Here is a 22708-nt window from a genome sequence, read left to right as displayed (position 1 = left end):
GGCCCAGCCCCACCTGTTGTCCCTAATCTCCCTACTAAATCCCCTACCAACATAGCTCCATCAGGTAGACCTCCCAACTCCTTGCTGGCCTGCCATCTAAACATCAGGAGCATAAATAATAAAATTCTGCATCTGCATGCCCTCTTAGCTGTTCATTCACCTGATATATTATGCCTCACAGAAACATGGCTAAAACCTGCCACCAAGGACAGTGAGGTTCTGCCACCAGGCTATATGTTTAGACTAGACCGTACCACTAGAAAAGGCAGTGGAGTAGCCATAATTTACAAGTCTACCCTATCTGTCACCACAGACACCCAACAACCACCCTAGGTCAATAATGATGAAATTCTTATCACAAAACTAAAAATTAACAAGAACAAAAGTATAAACATTGTCAGTGTCTACATTTCCCCAGGAAGGAACACATATACCCTAGAAGACTTCTTACATTGGTTGTCTAATAACTACCCCCAAGAAACCATTGTTCTCAGAGATTTCAACATTGATTGGAATACATGTTCCTCTGAAACCCCCACAACCCATGTAAACCTCTATGGGTTTACCTAGACCATATCCTTCCCCCACTAGGACAGGAAAACCCTATAACAAAGAAAGTACCCTAGACTGGATACTCATCAATAACCATCTACAATTTGTTACCGATGACCTAAGTGACCACTGTCTCACCTATATAATCAAGGTAAACTACTCCTCCCAACCCACCTACACAACTATAAGAAACAACAAGAACTTTAATCTCAACAAGTTTCAAAATGAACTCAAGGTATGCAATTGGTCAGTCCTAAAAAATCTCCCTCTACATGAGGCGGTCACATATTTAACACCAAATTCCTTGCTATTCTCGACTCTCATGCTCCCAGCCACTTTATTAGATCCAAGGTTAATATTGCACTGTGGCTTTCTAAAGATACCAAATCCAAAATTGCACCTGGAAACAAAGCAGAGGCCACCTACCAAACAACAAAACCCCCACTTGATCAACTTGGATTTAGACAGCTAAGGAATGATACTAAAAAAATCCATAACTTTAGATAAAAAGAACTACTACTGCCATCTACAACAAATACAGCAAAATAAACCTCAAATGTTCTGGGCAGGAATAGACAACTCCTCCCAGGCCAAACCGCCATCCCACCCCTCTCGGCTTCCAAACAAACCCCCCCCAGAAGACATTGCTAACACCTTTAATAGCTTCTTCACAGAAACTATCCAGTCTCTGGCCAGCCAACTCACTCCCAATGGATCTAATCCAAATGCAGCCACAACCAGTACACAGGCATCCTTTAGCTTCCAACCTGTTCCTACTCAACTCATTCTGTCCCTACTTAATAAACTAAGACCCACTACTCTGGCTGCCGATCTACTCCCTGCAGACTATTTGCAAAAGGCTGCAGACACTATAGCATATCCCGTCTCAATCTTGATCAACAGAACTATATCTGAATCTCCCATGTCATACCTCTCCATAAAGGAGGCAGTTCCACTGAACTGTCAAACATTAGAACCATAGCAATTCTGTCACCACTAGCTAAAATTATGGAGAAGTGTGTTCACATACAGATCATGCAGTATCTCATGCAGAACAAGCTACTGTCCAACTCTCAGCATGGCTTTAGGCCACACCACAGTACCCCGTCAGCCCTCCTCTCCTTCTCTAATGTTATAAACCACAACTGTAACAATAACAAACTATCCTCAGCCCTCTTTCTAGATCTTTCCAAGACCTTTAACATGGTTGACCATAAAATGCTTATAAATACCTTGCAGGCCTTCACCTTAAACAATCAAGCACTCCAATGATGTGAATCCTACCTGCAGGGCAGGCAACAGGCAGTCCTATGGCAGGACAAGCTATCATCATGCCTACCCATCACATTAAGAGTCCCCCAGGGCTCTATATTAGGACCCCTTCTTTTTTCTATCTTTATCAATGACCTTCAAACAGTCATCCCAGATGCTACCTGCATTCAATTTGCAGATTACTCCACTTTGATTAATTCCGCCTCCTCCCCAGCTAACCTTTTCACATTAACCCAAAACACCTTCAACACAGTCGAAAATTGGCTTTCAAATCAACATCTGAGCCTAAACCCCAACAAAACTAAGCTGCTTCTCTTCTCCCCTATGTGCAGGACCCCCCCGCCACTCTTCAACATAGTAGCAAATAATGGCACTATTATCTCCCCAAAAGCTCAAACTAAACTATTGGGTGTCATATTCGATAACAACCTTAAGTTTGATATACACATCGATCAAACTATCAAAACTATCAATAAAAAACTCTGCTCTCTTTACAGGATCAGATCTTTCCTTACCCTACCTGCTAAATCTGCAATTGCTCGACCCCATCTACTATCAGCTCTTCTCTATGCCTCACCTCTATTCTCCAACTTGAACAAAACAGATCTTAATAAACTATCCTCCTGCTATAACCACACTGCCAGATTTGCTACTGGCACACCCTACCGGACCCACCACTGCCACATCCTAAATCTTTTAAGGTGACCTGAACTGCCTAGCCTACTGCAGTTCAACCAGCTCATAGTGGCCCATAAAGTCCTTTACCAGCCAGAAAATACACCTGCGCTAAAAAATATTATCAGTCCCTAGAGTAACAACTGCCCACTCCGCTCATCCACTAGACTCCTAGCTCAAACTGTCAAATCCAACTACTCAGCTGGAGACTCTTTGCTTGCCAACTCTGTTGGAAAGACATGGAACTCAATCTCGGCTGACTTGACTCTAGAACCCTCACAAACTCAATTCAAAAACTAACTCAAGAAATACCTCATAACACACTGCTTATGTCCTTGTACTAATCCTGACTAGTGTCCTCTCTATTTCTTAGTTAGAGGCATCTAAGAAATAGAGAGGACACTAATCCTGACTAGTGTCCTCTCTATTTCTTAGATGCCTCTAACGATAACTGTCTTTTACTGTCTACCCACTCCATGCCAGGAAGGGTCAACTGTATAAAATGCTGCTCAATGCGTCTTAAACCTGAATGCAATAAGTTGGTACTATCTGTATAAAATACTGGTATTGCCCATGTCTGTAACCTGTATGAAACTATTTACTGTACTAAATGTTCTATACGTGTATTATAATCTTGGAGCTTTTCTTCCTGGGCCTCTGCTGAAAATGGACATATATCCAGTCAGACTATCCCAGTCAACAAATGTAAAATAAAATAAATAAATAAATACATGGTTTCAAGTCCCAACCTATCCAGTTCAGACAATAACTTATCCAGTATTACCTTCTCCATTATTTTCTCACAACATGAAAGTAGACTTAAGGGTCTATATGATTCTGGGTTTGTCCTACTCCCCTTTCCCGTAAAGACAGGTTTAATAAGTGCATGTCTCCAATCTTGACAAATTGCCCCATATTTATATGACCTAGTGAATAAAAGATATAATGGTATTACAAATTCTTGCTGAAGTGTTCTCAGGTCATTGTTACTAATTCTGTCTCCTCCCTGTGCTTTGTTTGCTCAGTTCTTTTTCAATATAATCTAATTTGATTCCAATATCTGGAGCTACCTGGATGTCACTAGGACAACTTATCACCCCTTTTGTGGAGCCAATCTGTTTTGCATAAGGTTTTGTAAATATATGTATAATCTGTTGTGACTGAGAATAAATTATGTATCTATAAAAAGGTTTCCTATTATGCTCAATATCTTTATATAAATTTTCGTAAAATTTTCTTGATCTTGTCTCACACTATGCTTAATCTGTTTGTCCAGCTTGTTTACTTCTGTTTTCATAGTTGTAGTTCGACCTCTCTTCCATTTCTTGTATTTTTTTTGTCTCTCACCTTAATCAGATATTTTGTTCTTATGGAAATATATCCCCCTGGTGTTGTATGCCTAGATCCTGATGTTAAACATTTTTTTTTTATTTTTTGCACTCAATTTCTCTTTCATAACTTTCCATATTCCCTACTGCGGTGGTGGTGCTGCGGTAGCGTTGTCACCTCACAGTAAGACATTGTCTTGTTTGGTTCTCAGCTAAAGTGTCTTCTGTGTGGAGACATGCGTGAATGGGCGTAGCTTCGTTGAAGGTTGTACGTCAGGGGTGGCAATTCGGTACGTAAAAATCTGCTGTCAATCATTAGCGGACCAGAGTTCCACTGTGGCGACCCCTAACCGGGAAAAGCCGAAAGATACAACAACTTTCCATATTCCCTCTGCTGTTTTTCCACTGAACACCTCACTCCAGTTAGTTTTACACAGTGACTGCTTTGCTTCTGTATAATCTGTAATTAACCTTTTGTGCATTGGTTTAGATTTCAATTTGGCAGAATTATCTAGCAACAAATTAACCTTTATAACCCCATGATCACTGCACATCAATGGTGGTAAAACATGACTCAAAGTAACAGTAATTTCTTTAGGAATACAAACAAAGTCTAGTATGTTCTGTCCCCTGGTAGTTTTTTTACAATCTGAAGCAACTGTTGTTCCTGAATATATGTTGTGAATATTTTCCTTACTAACATTGTTGAATCAATATTACTCAAGTCTGTTTCTGGTAAAGTCCCAAACTAATATTATTCTTCCCTCCTGTGTTTCATGCAAGAAATGTATGAATTCCTCTAAGTCATCTGCACTTGACTTTGGTGGTCTATACACTCCAACAATTGTTATATGTTTATGTTCCAGGGTTGTCTTTATTGTCACAGTTACACAGTCTATTGTATTGGTGTTATTGAACATATAATAACCACAGGTTTCATAGCTATCTTTAATCCCTATCATAACACTTCCATCTGATTTTTTTTAGAATGTCTGTTACAGTAAAAGCATTTATACCCTGATAGAACTGGTTTCCAGTCATTGTTCTTTAACCATGTTTCACAAACAAAAACAACATCAATCTTGTGGGAACATAACAAATTTTCCAATAAAAAAAAAACTTTATTATTAAAGCTCATAGCATTAACAACCATCAGAAATGCATCAAATGTCCCTATCTGTGAACTATTAAATTTTCGACCTGACAAAAATCCTGCCTAGTGTTTGTCAAATATTGCAAAATATCTGCTGCAAAAATTCTCTTCCCTAATCTTGACAAATGCACACCATCCTGTCTGAACATGTGTGTGCCCAAAACTAGGCTTGGATGCTCAACACATTCCCAATTTTTAAAACAGGACATTTGTTCCATGTAAGTGTTTACTCAAATTTTTTTTTCAATCAGAACAACCTGACTATCCTTTCTATAGGTGATGTGTGAAAAATATGTCCTAACACCAGTACAAGCTATACGATCTAAGAGGGATGTCAGTTCCCTACTAACAGTCAGAGAATCCTTGCGGGCTGACATCACTTGCACCGACGTTAATAAAAATGGATCCATACTTATTTACATTAAAGCATTCCAAGGCTTGTCTCACATCTTCTGTTTTTGCTCCTGGCAAGCATAACACCATTCAATATTCATTATCTTCTCTGCAAATGTAAGTATCAGTTCCTCTAATAGTTGGATCTCCAATTACAAGAATATATTTGCTCACCTGCTCTAAAGAATCTTCAGCTTCCATTACAGTAATATGTGCTCTATCAACTGCTACAAAGGATAGATCTTCATCACTATTAGTCTTATTAATCTCACTGTTCTCATTGTGTATTAAATTCTCGTCCAGCTGGTATTGCAAATCCACAGCTTGAGCCATGTAGTCAACATCTGTCTTTCTCTTCTTTTTTCTTACATAACATTCTTCAATCCTTCTACGTTCAGTTTTGATTTTTTTTTCCTTTTCACCTGCCCCTCGTCTCTTTTTTTACCTTCTCCATTGGAAAGATGATGCCTTTTTCTGTAGACTGATGGTTTTGTAATAGAAAAATATCATTTCCTGTAACCTGTGTGTTACATAACAAAGCAGTGTCCTTTTTACTACTTATTCCCTTTCCTTTGCAGTCATTAGTCAGTTTATTTTTCTTCATTTTCTTCCTTGTTATTTGTTGTGAACTTCTTCCTTTCTTTCTTTTTTTGTTTCCTTCTAAACAAACCAGATCCTTAGATTGCTGAGTACTTGTATCCGGAATTCCAAAGTTTTCAGCGGCATCATCTTGTTTCACAGGGGTTGAATGATCTTTGCAGACAATAGATGCATCATTTCCTAAATGTGTTCTATTTGTTCTTTGCTTGCCTAACATTATTTATTTCATCAGTCCAGTCATTAATATATGAAACAGTTCCCACGCCATGCCAATTGCACGAATGCAATCATCATCATTAAGTCTAGATTTACTTCTAACAATGGTAAATGGCAAATAATCTAGCCTTTGACATGAGGAACACAGATCACCAGCATTATCACCTGTTACCTTTAAATATGCATAGCATTTATTACACTGTACAAGATATTTGTGCATTAGCAAATTAACTGCATACTCATTTAAGGAATCCATATTCAGCTTCAAATTGATAAAATATAGTAAAAGAAAAGATAATCAAAATCATTAACCACAGAATTCAAAGAGAACTTAAATCAACTTCTATGACAAAAAAATCACACCAGCGATATAAAACTAAATACTTTTCTTATTTTTTTATTTATTTTACATTTGTTGACCGGGCTAGTCCAGCTGGAATTATGTCCGTTTTCAGTGGAGGCCCGGGGAGAAAAGCTCCAGTGGTTTTTACAAGTTTGCACAGAAATAGGCATAATAAGATAACATTTATAAAACAGAGTAAGTTAATACATGTAATACACAAATATGAATAAGATTGAAACAGGGAGAAAAGATAAAATGTCTTTTCAAACAAGGAATAATAGAGATTTTTTTTTATTTTTTTTACTACAGTTAGTACAGTAAATTTGGTCTGACCGTACAAGTTCTGCAAGCCAGACAAAAGCTGTAATTCCTTTACATCATTATCGCTCACAGTCGCACTTCTTTTTAACAGTAAAGATTGATAAATCACAAACCAAGGTAGGATTGTTTAGGTATTGTTTAGATTTGCTCAGATGTGTAACCGTGCCAATATGTACAACTAATGAAACACAGACAGAAGAAAAATGGAAAAATGTAGTTCAACAGTATGAAATTAAGAGCCAGAAATACTACATACATGTCTAGCATATGAAAGTCCTTTCGACTCAATTTGAAGGTAGTGCTATGGGATGCAATCCCACTCCCAAGGATATACTGCAAGCAGGAAACATTGGATCAGTTCAGACACTTCTAGCATTCAAACTCAAATGACTTCACAAAACAACACCTAACAGTTAAATGGTTCTGACCTGAACTGCAGATGTATAATCTGTAAGTAAAGGAAATACACTAACCTGAATACAGGGTCATCTCTCATTATTCTTTCTCCATATTTATTTTCCAGATATCTTAAAAGAATAGGAAGAATAATACAGTGAACAAAAGGCTGAAAGAAAAAAGAAAGTGACAAAAAATTACTTTGTGAATCAATCTGCAGGCAAAAGCATTTTAAAGATACATATTTCAAATGTTTACAGGCAACAGTGCTTCACTTGAATAAAAGCAAATTTAAGTCCTTGTTAGAAGTAAAACTAGAGAACTATATCTGATTATTCTTCTTCCTCTTCAGTCGACGGAAAACTTTTCAGGCATAGTTGTGAAACTTAAATCTACTACATGGAAATTACCACCTACTTTGACCTGTGGACACTGCCAGTATAGTCTCAGATAAATAAATTCAGTTCTAACATTTCCCCCAATCTCCCCTCCCTGATTCTCCCTCCTTTACAACTCAGCCAATACCTAACTTAAAAATCACCTCTGAAAAAGTCCTACATGTCCAATCCTAAATCAAAATTAATAGCCCCATGCATCCTGAGAATATACTAGGCTTTCTTGTTAGCACTAAACAGTGCTTCACTGATTCTTTTTCAGTCTTGTTCTCTCTAGGTCTTTCTACTGGGTATATGCCCAGAATTTGGAGAACGGCTATAGTGGTGAACCTCCACAAATGTAGTGCTACAAACGATCTAGGGAACTATACATCAAATTGTCTTACCAGTATCATTTGTAAAGGAAGAGTTCAAATAATGACTTTGTCAGAATCAGAATACAATTCCTCAATATGACCAATGTGGCTTTGGAAAGGTGGGTCCTGCCTACTGAATCTAGTAGACTTCTTTAAGAAAGTATCTGAGTCTCTGAATAATAGCCATGTAGTAGACAATGCATACATGCATCAAGTTAATGTCTCTGAGTTGACCCCACATTCTGGTACTACTGATCAACTCAGTTGTACAAGTCCCATTTAATCTATTGGACAGTTAACTGGCTCAAAGAGAGAACCCACACAGTCAGGGTTAGAGGCATACTTTCAGTGGCTTGTGTGATGAAAGGAAGTACTGCCAGCAGAGCCAGCTGGAATTTTGTGTATAATTATATGTCATTTGTGAATATCAAACTGATTCATACAAGATGCTGGTGTTACAAATGTATTAGAACTGTATGTCATGTATATATCAAACATGTATATATCAAACTGATTTGTACAGACTTTTGTGTTGAAAAGGTATTTGTAAAGTGCTTGTGTTTGAAATATATACACAGTATGTCTTACTGGAGTGAACAGAAATGTACATGCACTATTGTAACTGTATGAATGTATATGTTTTAACAGAGGAAACTGGAGGGTTAACCTCAGCCCAGCAAACTTTAGAAAAATATCTGAAATTAAATCATTTTATAGGCTAGGCCATAAAGATGCTATCTCACAGGTTTCAATGCAGCCAGCGACACAAACTCTGTACTAGGAAGCTTTGTTTTTGGGGTGAACTAATTACTCTCTGGAAGTGCGGAGGTATTTTTATGACTTCCAGCACCTGCCAGAGATCTGAGCAAAAGCCCTTCTGTGTGCATTTTTATAGGTAGGCGCTAAGTCCTGTCAGCTTCCAGCAATGGGGGTTTTGCATGGGAACTAGAAGTCAGATGATCAGAAATGATGTCATTCTGCAAGCTACCCCGGCAGTAATATTTTAGATATTATTTTGAGAAGTCCCTTAGTGAGAACGAGCACTCTGTATTCCGTCTTGGGCCTTACAGCAACAAGAAGGACCATTCACCACATCATCTGCCTTGCTCTATTTAAGTTATTAGGGCATAGCAACTCTCTTATATACATTCAGGAATATAGTGAAGCTTAGTTTATATATTGTTTTTCTTTATTTGTCTGAGCCTCTCCTGCAAATTTATTTTAAATATTTCCTGTGGTTTCGAACTCTAATGTCACTGGGAATGTATACTTAGTATTTTCTTGACTTTTATTATTTATTATTAAATACAGTTAAATCTTTCATTGTGGCTGATTTTTTGTAGAGCTATTTAAGTTTTGAGAGTACTTGCATATTTATTTGGTGACACTGTGTGGGCCACTCATAATAGCCTTGTTCCTGGTCAAACTACTGTTTGTATTAACATTAATTTCACTCAGTATATTGGGTACACTTGGAAGAGCTTAAGGTAGCTGGCAGGAGTGTCTGGTGGTAGTCATAATGATCTTATAGGCAGAAGGGGGCATAGCTAGTAAACCTGTGCTAGCCTTTCCCACCAGGTGTGTGTGTGTGTGTGTGTGTGTGTGTGTGTGTGTGTGTGTGTGGCTGTGTAAATCAAATCTGAAAGAGTGTGTGTATCAGCTACTTGGGCAGCTACACAAAACACTGGTTAGTCAGAGAGGGTGCAGGCCTTGGCTTGGACACTCAGCTGAGATCTCAGCTGTACAGCTGTGCCAGTGGGCAGTCTTACTGGGGATTTGAAGAAAGAGAGGGAAACCAGCCCCGGACTGACTGTGGTCTCTCCGTGCTCTTAAGGGAAATTGCACTTGATGCAGAGAGCTTCATCTGGAAATACTGTGTGTGTATCCGTTATCCTCCCAGTGAACATTCCCCACAAGTGCCACTGGTGAGGTTTGAGGCTCTTTGATTACTGGTCCAGTGGTGGGTCATCACAGCTTGTCACTGGTGTCATCTCTTATTCAGCATGAAATTCACTGATGTCCAAGATGATGGCAATGGTGTATATGTATGACTAAGTATGCAGAAGACTACAAACTCAGCTCTGTCATTAGCTATCAAGTTGGTACCCATATCCTGCAAGAGGGTCTAACCCACACAAATTCCTGCTGTCAAGACTACAGAATCAAGTTCAAGAAAACAATACAGTACTGCACCCTTTGGAGAAAAAGAACACCTCTGCTCCTACTGTAAAAATCTTATTCCCTTCAAAGTCAATACTGCCATTACAGACCATGGCACATTCATTGACGATGAGATCTCTTTTCATCACCACACCAATTATTGTCTGGAAAGTTTTCTACCTACCTTACTTAATATCTAAAAGTATATAATCTAAGTCCAAGGAAGTTATCATACCCCTTGTACTCATGTACCTGTGCAAACATACTGCCCAACTTGAAAAACCAAAAGGTTTTCTTACAAAAAAACAGTGACATGACCTCAAGTTATACAAAGCATCTAAAACTAACACTTTACTTTACCTCTTACAGAAATCTATGTAGCAACCACTGTTTGGTTTACAAGGCTATAAATGATCCAGTTCAACTCAGCTTCTTACATATTCATAAAACCCATAGCACTGTCAATACTTGCTCTAAAGAACTTAATCTACATAATAAAATTAATAGAGCCTGTTGGCAGAATAGTTACATTTTCCAAACAACCCTTACCTATGGAATGACACCCAATTTCCTTCAGAGGTGTATACTAGGCTAATGACCAAATGTGGACCACGTACTTGATTAATATAGGTAGTGATTTAGTGACTGCCTCTGTCCATCAGAGACAAAAGAGCCAGACCAGGGTTGAACTTCAGATTACCCAACCACTGGTCCAAGTTGCACTTAAAATGGGACAGGGAAGAACATTACTTCACATGGCTGGGGAGCCTGTACCAGATAATGGGAATTCTCAGAGAAACATATCTGTCTCTCCAACATGTCCTATTTATGTCATAAGCAAAATACAGGTCTTTTAGTCTAGTGCAGATTATGGCTCCAGATAAGCAACTAACAGTTATCTTCTCTTTTTCAGCCTGGTTAGAGGGGCATTAGCATAACTTACAATGGAGTCTCCTATGACGAGAGTCCTAAGAAGTCTGTTTGCTTTCCTTAGGGTATAGTGTTTGGGACTCCACTGACAGTGACAGTATGAGTGGTGTTAGGTGTTGTTTTTTTTTAATGCCTTTCAGTTTGCTGAGGCATAGCTGTGAAAACGGGTGATCTAGGCAATTTTTGTTGTTTAGGAAGATTGTTTTGAAGTGCCTCAACATACATTAGTCTATATGTGTGCTATATGAGGTGGGAGTCGTATGCGTGGCTTTGATAACTTGATGTGCACTTGTATGTGAGAGTTTAGCCTCCAGTGTCATTTTGCAAATACATCTCTTACATACCATGTCTGCTTCTTTAAAGATTAAGTGGTTGTCAGTTAACATGAGATGATTTTTGTATTGTCTCAAGATGTCCATATCCACCAACATGGCTACAGAGAAGCTAGGAAATTGCATATCCATACTGTCCAGTCCTTTGATTTATGAACTAAAAGGGGGTGGTGTATTGCGGTTAGAAGGCTTTTAAGCTGCTTTATTGGAGCAGATTATGCTAAACAGTACTAAATTATACTAACTTTAATGTTTACACAATTCTGAATTCAACTAAATCTGTAGGTATTGCCACTGAACTCCCGACTAAACGCTCTAAGCTTGTTGGCACATAAGGTATTTGCACTATATTGCTGCTTTACAGAGTACAGTTTTATGAACCATTCTTTCTGTGTGTTTGCTACTGTACAGGGCACTGCTAACCCATGCAAATGAGCAAAAAAACCCAGTAAACTAACTAATGAGTCACCTCCTGCCACAAGATGAATAAACCCAGTCCTCCTAATGTAAAAAAACACAGTAGAAGAGACCCACAAGTGCAATGCTACTGCAAACCACTTAAACAACTAGCTGGAAATGCCTTGCTGAATGCAATTTTAGGTAAGTCTTACAGCAACACTGAGGAAGAGCATTTTTTTTTTTTTTTTTTTTACAAAAAAAAAAAAAAAAAAATCAGTGAAATGCACACATAAAAGCCGGAAAGAGTAGTGATCACTCAAAATAACTTAGGTGTGACTTACTAATCAAAGGAACTTAAGTTTGCCTCAATGGCACTAGTACAAGTAAACAACTGTTGGCCAGCATGTGTATGAATCCGGAACACTCAAAAACCAAAAACACAAACAAGCTAATAGAAATACATAGCTTTAATATCCAAACCGGTTTCGGCTAAGATGCCTTCATCAGTGAAAGAAAGTCAATGTTACAAAACAAAAAGCACATGAATATTTATATACATCCCCAACCAATGGGAAACATGGTATGTTCCTGCTCCTGAGTCCTAATTACATATACATTAAAGTGACAAAATTAAATAGAATTGTTGAAAACTGAAATAAGGGCTAGTGATAAGCATTTCACAATGATAATATATAGTAATGTATATATGAAAATACACATATAATGATTTCAATAAAAATGCAGAGAATTGAGCAATGGTGATAATTATATACAATAAAGTAATGAGAAAGAGACTAACCAAAACCTGAGGCTGATAATATGCACAAGTATATGTATAACAATACATAAATAATTAGCCTCGAAAAGATAACAGAGGAAAATCAAGGATCCAAGTGAGGGTCATAATAACAAAAATATGTACCAAGGGAGTGGAGAAAACATGTATGAATAAAAACAAAAAGTCATACATAATATTATGAATATAAATTGGTACCAAAATAACATGAAAATTATATAAAAATAGTTAAAAAATTATGTAGGTTTCAATGGTCCAAAGATATAAAGAAACCCAAACCCCAACAATAATGAATGGCAAAGAAGTGCAGAAGTTGTCATAACAAAGAACAAGCTGATAGAATTATGTAACAAAATAACATTATGTATGACTTTTTGCTTTTTGTTTTTATTCATACATGTTTTCTCCAATCCCTTGGTACATATTTTTGTTATTATGACCCTCACTTGGATCCTTGATTTTCCTCTGTTATCTTTTCGAGGCTAATTATTTATGTATTATACTATACTACTACTACCTCAGACAGTGCATTCCAGGTCCTCACCTCTTTTTTATCGTGAAACAGTATTTTCTCAGGTCTAGAAGACTGCACCTTACACTCCCCACTAGTGATGCACTGTATCAGCTCCACCCCTCCCACTTATGTCCAGCAATGCACTGTGTACAAATCATGGCCTTCCTTCTCTTTTCTTTTCTAATTATTACATACACAATTCTCTTAAATCTCGACCCCTACCCCAGCCCTCCATACCCTTCATTGCTCTGGGCACTCTACAAAGCACGTTTTCTACAAATGTAATTTCCCATTATGTGTGCGACATTTAGTACTGCAGACAGTATTCCATATGTAACTTTAGTACTGCTTGTACAATGAATGGATGAACTCAGTATCTCTATAATCCAACCCTTACACTGCACACTGCCTACACGTACTGGCCTTTCATAATGCCCTTTCAAAATGTAGCACAAAAATGAACAAACTTCTCAGATTTAATGTGCATCTAACTCAGAGAGTAAAATGTACATATCTAAATGTGTAAGTATGTTTTTTAATGTCCGTCAAACTCTATGACAAGTCTTATCAATGTTTTACGTTTCTGCAAAAAAGAAAAAAGGTAAAGAATCAACAACTTCACATATGTCACTTCTCTAAATACATATTTTTCTGCTTAGTCAAAACAGTGAAAATGCTGGTTTTACAATAAAATTATTGTGCTGATAAAGCCTTTCTCCCTGAGCCTCGACTGAAAATGGGCTAAAACCCAGCTGGACATAATTTAATCTATGGCCAGTATCCTCAAACCATACCGTTCAACCATACCGACTTCCTCGGTATTTACCGATTTTGAGAGCTAAATAATGGGGTGCCACGAATTCACGAGTGGCCCCTTTAATTCGCAAGTTTTCTTTAGAAGTTTTTTTTTTGTACAAGTAATTGTAGCTGATGTCATCATGCATTAGCTGCAGACTGCCAGCCAATCGAAGACATTAGGACTGTGTTTACAATACATTACAACACTGCTGTGCTAATGTTTGGATATGCCGGTCTGGTAATTTGGCAACCGGATTATTCACTGGAATGTAGCAGGGCTGCAGTGTGCACAGCAGGTCAGGCAGCAGCAAGCAAGCAGACAGGTGCAGTTTAAGATTAACTACTTCACAAGTCTGCCAAGTGACCAAGCCAAACCCAAGTTGCCTAACTTACTTCTGCGGACTGCAGTACAGAGTCAGGTTCACAAACCCAGTCCCAGGATGGTGGCTCAAGTTCAACCTCTGTGGCTACAGGTAAGTAAAAAAAAAAAAGTAACTCGTACTTCAGAGTAATGAAAATCTACTAGAGATCTGTGACTTCAGTTTCAAGCCACATTTGCCAGCCTTCCACAATCACAAAATTAAAGCTGTGTAAAGACTGCCTTAAGAACCCTTGTCTGTAAAGTCAACTGTGGTCTTCCACCCTCCACTCATAATAAGCAGAATGCTCCCCTTTCGTTACTCCCCCTCACACACACACACACACACACACACACACACACACACACACAAAAAAAAGAAAGAGTATGCAAGTGTCACCAGCAGACCAATGACGAGAAAACGACTGCAACAATGCAGGGGAGTCAAAAAGGGCATGCCACCTCAGCAGGTTAGCAGTCAGTAATGCAATTAATAAAATACAATGAGTGACTAGGCTTCCCAGTCAGGAATCACTGACAAGAACAGCAAAACCTCCGCTAAAGAAATCATCTGACCTTGATGAACTCCCCAGTCTGGATCTTCCAAACAGAACACATTAGAAATGTAATAATGTGGAACCAAAGGAACAGGCCCTTTAGGAACAGGCCCTTTACAAAGACAGAAATGGTCACCTGTAACCAACCGAATCGGACCATCCACACTCGTCCTGTCATCGTAAACCCCTACACCCATACTGACCTCATAAGGTCACCACAGTCCTTCTCAGGTAATATATATCTGCTCTTCTGCACATAGCACACTCTTACTTGCCTGGTGAGGTTCCACATGCCCTGCAGCGGCAGCTGCAAACTGCCAAATCTGGGTTAGAAAACCCCAGTTAGGAACACGAGACCAACATCTTAAAGCAGCCATTACTAAACTTGAATTTATCAGGGAATGCAAAAGCCCTTCTTGAGCTTATTGCTGTGTCTGTGTGTGTATACATTATATAGAGTCAAGGGTCATAGTTAATGGATAGTCGGTTATGAATGGGTGCAGTGTACTACTTTCCCTGCAAGCAATCTAGAAGGGTGTGTGTGTGTGTGTGTGTGTGTGTATCAGGAAAAGGCCTAACAACCTTTCCTATGTCAGTCCCTTTTTCTCTGATAAGCCCAGGAGCGGCCTTTGGTCAACTGGTGCCCTAGGCAAAAGGGCTTCATGGCTCCCCTCACCACATTACCTGCTGCCCTCATCCTGGTCTACCTAAACCAAATAAATACTGGATAAGTGCCCCTAGTTGAGTGGCGCCGCCTAGTTGGCCTATGCCTAAGGCCGGCTATGGATAAGCCCCATTTATATATGACAGCTGCAATGGAGGTTTTAGTTTTCTCAGTGTATAAAGATGTAATCTTTGCAAAGAGGCTGAAGGAATTTGGGAATACTTAAATACATCACTGCCATTCTAGCTTCTTTCTAAGTTAACTGATCACTCAATTGTTAGAATGGCAAATCATGTCTGTCAAGGTCTGTTTGCTAAGTTTTATGTTTTTTTACATGCTACTGATAGGTGCTCATTTATGAAGTAGAATATCCCATAAAAGTGCTTAGTTTGGTGTGCCTAAGATCAGTTTTTCGAACTCCAGAGAAAGGCAACCCTTTATTTATTGCAACTGTAAAATATAAGGGTTTACTTTCCACTTAAAAGCTTTAGGGATCAGTACTGAAATAATCTAAACCTACATCAAACTCATTTTAGCTAGAGAATGTTCTGTAAATAAAATCAGTTCTAGGTGGAATGCTACAAAAGAAATGTGGACTAGAATGGAAACAGAAGAAATTACAGTGGATGTGGTCTTGTATGGAGACTAGGAGACTATGAGGGGATGACTGGTGAAAAAGTTAATGAAATAAATTCATGTATGTGTGATAATATGTGTGTAAAGTAAGATGTAAAATGCTATTATTTAATAAGAAAGTATATTTGACTGATTGTGACAAAAATTACACTTTGGTTGTGATAGAGTGGGGGAATGAATAAAACTATTTTACATTACACTGTTCAAAACTGTGTTTCATCTGCTGTGCTGGGGTTCTAAGTTTATTTTTATCTGCTTCTGCTACTAGCTTGCGTGTGTTTTATCTGCTGGGAATTATCTGCAAGTCCACCGTTCAAGAGTGGCATAGCTTTTACCCTTTCAGCTGAGTTTACTTTTATCTGCTTTTGCTGCTTGCAAGTCCGAGTCCATAGTTTGCTTAAAGTCCGTGGAACTGCTAGCATCTAGTTAGAACAGAACATGGAACTGCTAGTGTGTGTATTTGTAGTTCACGTCCCTGCATTTTAGATATGTGTGTGTGTGTGTGTGTGTGTGTGTGTGTGTGTGTGTGTGTGTGCGTGCATGTGCATGAGCGTGTGTGTGTTTGTGTGTGTGCGTGCGTGTATGTGTGTGCGTACCCATACCACCATTTGTGTTGAATATTTGGCTCATACTTCTGGTCTGTTCCTCTTAAAATTTGTGGTTTTGTAGCAAATTAGTGAGAACTGAATTCACTAAATCATGACGGCCATTTAAGTTTCAGTGTTGCTATCTTTCAGGAAATGTATGGTAATTTGGTAACACAATACTTTTTCTTCTAGCAACTTTCCAAGATTATACAAGCAATGTTTAAAATGTGTCCCTGGTTATTGAGCCCCCCCCCCCAAATACATTTTGGCTTTTTCCAGATTTCTTGTCCTGCAACGCTGAGAGAGATAGCTGAGTGTCAAGTGGATTTCACAAGGAGCTGAGAGCTTCAGGGAAAGAGAAGTTTAGTGCTGCTTATACCACGTCTGCCTGCATTGTTAATACCATAACGGGTAGTATACTTGCGTTTGATGCAGAAGGCTGTGGGTTTCCTCCCACAGTATGTATATGGATTGCTGATACTTTGATGTAATTTTAAAGGCAGTGGATCCTACATTCCTGAGAATGTCCTCCTTTGAAGGAGATACCTAGTAACTAAGAACCTGTTGGCTAACTAGTGCAATGCAAGCTTGACTTGAATTAAATCATCTCCTTTGAAGGAGATACCTAATAAGTATGAACTGTTGGCTAACTAGTGCAACACAAGCTAGACTGGAATTAAATCATCATCGTCAACCCCCCCTTTTTATTCCTGATTTTCTACATGGAGTCTGCTGTTGCTTGACAGCTTTCAAGATCGCTCTTGATACAATGCAGTTCATTTTAATTTTATAAAAGACAATTGTATTTTAATTTTACACAAGTTCAAAGTATGATACACATTCAAATGTTTAAATAAAACATGATTCTGGTTATATTTTGTGTTTAGTATTTTGTCTGTTCTTCAACTTGTTTGAATGATGGTATCCCACAATTCCACTGGAGTGGGTGGGGTTACATAATTATGTATGCAAATGCTATGTTAATCAGCGTACATATTTGTACATATTTTTCAGGGGCCTTTGTCCAGATTTTTGAGGTTTCCAGGTTGAGAGGTATGCCTCAAACTCTATGTCAAGTGCTATGTTCTAGAACACTATAAAAAATGACAAAAACAAATAGTTTCAGTTATGTCACTATTCTCTATACACGCTTTTGAACTTGGTTAATGAAAATCCAAACTGGAATTATAAATAAATCCTTTTGCTAACAATTGTTAAAATGTTTCCATCACACTGCTTTCAGTATAACTTTTTCATAAAATACTCTGGCTAGGATTCAGTGAGATTCTCTCCACCTATACTTAAACTGCCCAACACAGATTGGTCAAGCAATGACATAGAGAGAACCTTCGATTCAGAGACATGACAAAGCACACAGAGAGTCACCACATTACCATATCTCTGAATCAAACACAATGCTGTCAGTCCTGAGCATAGTAATGTTCTATTAGCCTACACAATATGGTAGCATTGGATCCCACCTTACGAGCACAGACACACACACACACACACACAGAAATACATATCAAGAATCCACAACTGGAGCCATCATCCCCTAAGTACCTCCTTTACTGACATTACACAGACAGATAAGACAAGACAGGCAGGTAGACACAAAGAAAGACACACACACAAGCACACCCCCATTATTTATTTTGATGAGGGGATTTTCCCCTAGTGGTCATTGCCCTTATAGGATCTCGGCGTGATTTTCTTTCTTTGGGTAAATAGCTTATTGATACTGGGATTCCACTGGAGTGAACTGTTTTCTCGAGGTAATCATTTGCTTATTCCAGGTGAGTATTGCTGTCTTGATGCAGTTGTTTGCATGGTAATATAGGTTCGCTGTAAACTCTACTACAAAGCCAGTGTAATTCAAACAGTTTGGGGGAACTTTTGTGCCAGGGTAAAAAAAATACTACTTGGCACAATGGTATTACTCAGTTGTAGGAGATTAGCTCTGGAACAATTCCTAAATGTTTAGGGGTTAGATGGCGAAAAGTTTTTTACCTTAGTTTCAACACAGGCTGCTTTATGGTCTGACTTGACAAGTAAAGACATTACACAAGGGTGGGCACAAAGTTCTCCATGTTTGTGAGAATCAAATCAAGGATGTTGTCACCATGGTAGGTGCATGGACTACCTGGTCCACAGCATTTGTGTTGGCACAGTCCAGTATTCTCTGCGTCTACATACTGTGAGATCTGTATGTTTCCCAGTCTATACTGGGGTAGGTTTGACGTTACCCAGGACAATTACTGTTGGGTTTAATGGTGAGTACCTCCAGTAGATTTAGATATGCAGTATGGGTACAGTGGGATCTCTGTAGCTAGAAATAATATATGATATGATGTGGGACTTTGTTTATGGGGAGTTGGACTTACAGAAACTCAGGTGAGTCATGCTGCTTTGCCAGTCTTGAGGTGTAGCTATATTTGAAGAATACAGAAACATCCCCAACTTTTGTATCTTTTTCTGTTGTAGCTTGTCTTAATGTGAGAAAGACACTGCACTGCCAGGGTGCTCTCCACGGATTTAAACTAAGCATCCATAACTGCATAGATGTCAGTGTTTTCCAGGTTGAGGAGGGCTTGCAAGGATTGGAGTTTCCTATCACTGAGTGGTTATACCTTTAGGTTTTCCTGGGTAGGTTTTGCTATTTTGGAAGATTTATCAGTTTGGCATTGCCTAAAAAAGGCAATGTGGGAGTGGACAAAGTTTTAGCCAATATTTAGAAGGCCAAAGGGAGACAGCTGCAGTCCACCCATGGAGAAGCAGTATGGTCTGGCAATCATATCCTTCCATGCTGACAAATAATATAAAGCCTTCGAATGGCACGGGAAGTAAACCAATTGTTAAGGTCTGAGAGTTCTATCATGTCTCTCTTCATTTAATTCAGAGAGGTGCATCTCAGATCATTTACACCCAAATGAACAATGGCAGAGGTGTAATGATACCTGTGGTTAAATGACCTGTGTGAGTACATGATCTGGCAGATGTTGAACCCCGAAAGGCAGCTATTACCTTGCTAAGCTGCTAAGTGGGGCATAGGTGTGTCTTATGAAGGAATCACCTATGACTGGGATATTAGCTTGTGTGGAAGTTTACCTTAAGGGCTTATGAGTTGAGACACCTTGCACTGAAAGGGTAGGCGTACTGGTGGATGTTGCTTTGGTAGAAAGTTTATGGGGCTGATGAGAAACCCTTTTGTTATAGTTATATCTAGGAGGTTTCTGAATTTTGCGAAAATTGCTTTTTAGAGCCTCAGCATTGTCTATCTATGTGTTAGGTCACTAGTGAGGGTCGTAGGTAGGATGCAGAACTGTGTATTTCTAACAACTTGTATCTTACTTGTAATGGCTGTTTGTGAGTCTTGACAATGTACAATTACATCTTTCACACACTGTATCCCACTGATTAAATGGGTGGTTGTCAGTGAACCTAAGATAATTGCTACATTGCCTCAGGATGTCCATTTCCACAAAGCTGGCTGCAGAGGCAGAAAGAAAGTGGTTGTCCATAGTTCCAGATGTTTGCGTGCCCACACACATATACAAATAGACTCACACACACAGGGAAATGTTCTGCTGTGTGCAAACCAGGTGCCTGGCATGTGACCTTTTGCTTAGGAATCTTCTGGGATATGGTCTTTTATACAGAAAGTTGGATTCTAAGTGCCTGCGTCTATACACGGCACTGTCCCAAAAATGACTAAACAAGCAAAATGGCTCACTTGCCAATAATAAAAACACACCCAAAGTTCTCTACAGTGACCTCTCAGCTCAGAGGAAATCAGACAACTCTCTACTGTCACCAGAGTGCAGACCTATCCCTTCTAATTGTAAAATCACTAAAAGTGAGCTAGAAGTGCAGGAATTACAGCAAAATACTTACAATTACTGGGAATTATAAAGTTCAAAACGTGCAGAGATCAGCAGCTAACACAGTAATATTCAAGAGCACTTTAAAAAATTAGAAGTGCAGAGACATATATTGCGGAAATATAACAGCAGCACTCTTAAATAACAGAAAAGTGCAGTTTATCAATGTTCAGAGCTTATCTGCCAGTGATGGTACTGGGCCAGTGAATTCAAGCAGAACATTCAATAATCAGTGACATAGAAGCCAAGCATTTGGAAGCTTTATTTTCATGAGACAAGAGTCTCACACACAGTTACTTTATACGAGCAAAAAAATTGACTAAACCAGCAAACTGGAGTACTCATCAATCAGGTACACACATTCAGAGCTTTCTACAGTAATTCTCAAGTTCAGAGGAGATCAGGCTATCTACTGCCACCAGAATGCAGAGCTAACCTTTCTAATTGTGAAATCACTAGAGATGTGCAGACTTAACCTTTCTAAAGATTACTATAGGATACAGTGAGCAGTCACTTATGAAGACAGAACTACTACACAAACCTATTGCTGGAGGATGGGCTGCCCTTCTCAGCAGGTTAGGGTTGGGCCTCTTGATTCCCACCAACTGTTCCCACATGGTTGCTAATGAAACCTTACATATAATTAAACTTCTTAAACTATTCTAAGCATTGCTGTTTATGGGATTTAGAAGCAGCAGAAGAAATAGAAGCAGAAATAGGAGGATCAAATAATGGAAGCATCATGTGCTCAAAAAAACCCTGTAACTTCTCAAGTTCCCCTTGTTAAAATACTTTCATGAAAAGTGGCACAGTGATCACAAAAACTAGTGTCATAGGTTCATAGGTTAGTACTAGGCTAACCTCCCTTGCAAGTCATTTTAAGCCTAGCCAATTATCCCTTGTGAGACTCAAAACCTGCACCTTGTGTTTGCAAGGCAAACACCTTAACCATTAGGCCACCCTCCCAACCCTTAAAAGAAATAAGCACTTTGTTATAATCTTCTCAGGACATCTGATGTCCTCTAGAGCAAATTTTGAGCCTACACAAGACAGCATGAATTTTACACAAACAGTCATCGTAAAATACTACAAAATATCAGGGAAATTATTTTGCTGTCAAACTGCTTTGAGAACTTGACTTCAAGAAGTGTCTGAAGAACTACTGAAAATTAGCATCTTTAAAACCAATTTTCTGTGGTGGAACTCTTGTATAAATAAATGATATAGTAAGAGAAAGAAATTGCTTAATGCTTACAAGAGTTTTCATTCTACCCACCATACGAGCACACTTAAGCAAACTACTTAATTGATTAAGGTAACCATTAGGAAGCTCAAATCCAAGTAAGAATTTAAAATGGCAATTAAAAAAAATCCTTCTTCAACTGCACTAAGAAGTTAAGAACTAAGACCCAACAATGTTTGGAGCTAGTCTACAATAATACTGCACACACTGATCAAAAGGAAATAACTTGCATCCTAGTTGACAAATGTAGTGCATATTTTACTCCACCCACATTTATGGCTATTCCACAGACTGCAGAATCCAAGTCACCCCCCACTTAATTACTGTTGAACAAGTTCCCTCAGCCCTCTCACAAGCTAGGAATATCTCATTCATAGGCACAGATAAATACCAGGTTGCCTGACTATCTGTGCAAAGTATGGCCTATATGAATCTCTAACCTCCTTAATCTAAGCATCTCCAATAGTTACATTCCTGAAGTCTGTATAACAGCCTTTACACAAGGGTGGCCCAATCAGGGACCCTGATAACTACAGATCCATTAGTTTCACTAGTGTCATATATAAAGCTATGGAAGTTATTATTGCAGATCACTTTAATCTGGACATTGAAAATTTCTTAACCATGAGCTCTCATCAGTTTGGCTTTTGTGAAAGTAAAGTCCTGCATATTTAACCTCATTAATTCATTTGAAAAAGTAACCAAAGCAATGGATAGTGGTTAGGGAGTACATACAGCATACGTGGACCTGTTCAAGGCCTCTGACACTAATCCCCATACAGGCATTATTGACAGACTTGCAAATCTGAATATAATATCATATTTTGTGCGATGAATACCTAACTGGTTGACA

General features: G+C 38.6%; 1 protein-coding gene across 2 annotated transcripts in view; it reads right to left on the bottom strand.

Moving 5' to 3' along the window:
* LOC122813052 (cholesterol transporter ABCA5-like) overlaps positions 1-22708 on the bottom strand; it is a 2390735-nt gene that overhangs the window by 524005 nt on the left and 1844022 nt on the right. For both annotated transcript variants that reach the window (XM_044085171.1, XM_044085172.1), the window contains exon 28: positions 7327-7418. In XM_044085171.1, coding sequence (XP_043941106.1) covers positions 7327-7418 — 92 coding nt within the window. The remainder of the gene's footprint in view (positions 1-7326; positions 7419-22708) is intronic.

The sequence above is a fragment of the Protopterus annectens genome, chromosome 10.part0 (assembly GCF_019279795.1).
Source record: "Protopterus annectens isolate FY-2018-M chromosome 10.part0, PAN1.0, whole genome shotgun sequence".
Lineage (NCBI taxonomy): Eukaryota > Metazoa > Chordata > Ceratodontiformes > Protopteridae > Protopterus > Protopterus annectens.
The sequence above is the reverse complement of the archived record's forward strand: the minus strand, read 5'-3'. Positions and strand labels throughout refer to the sequence as shown.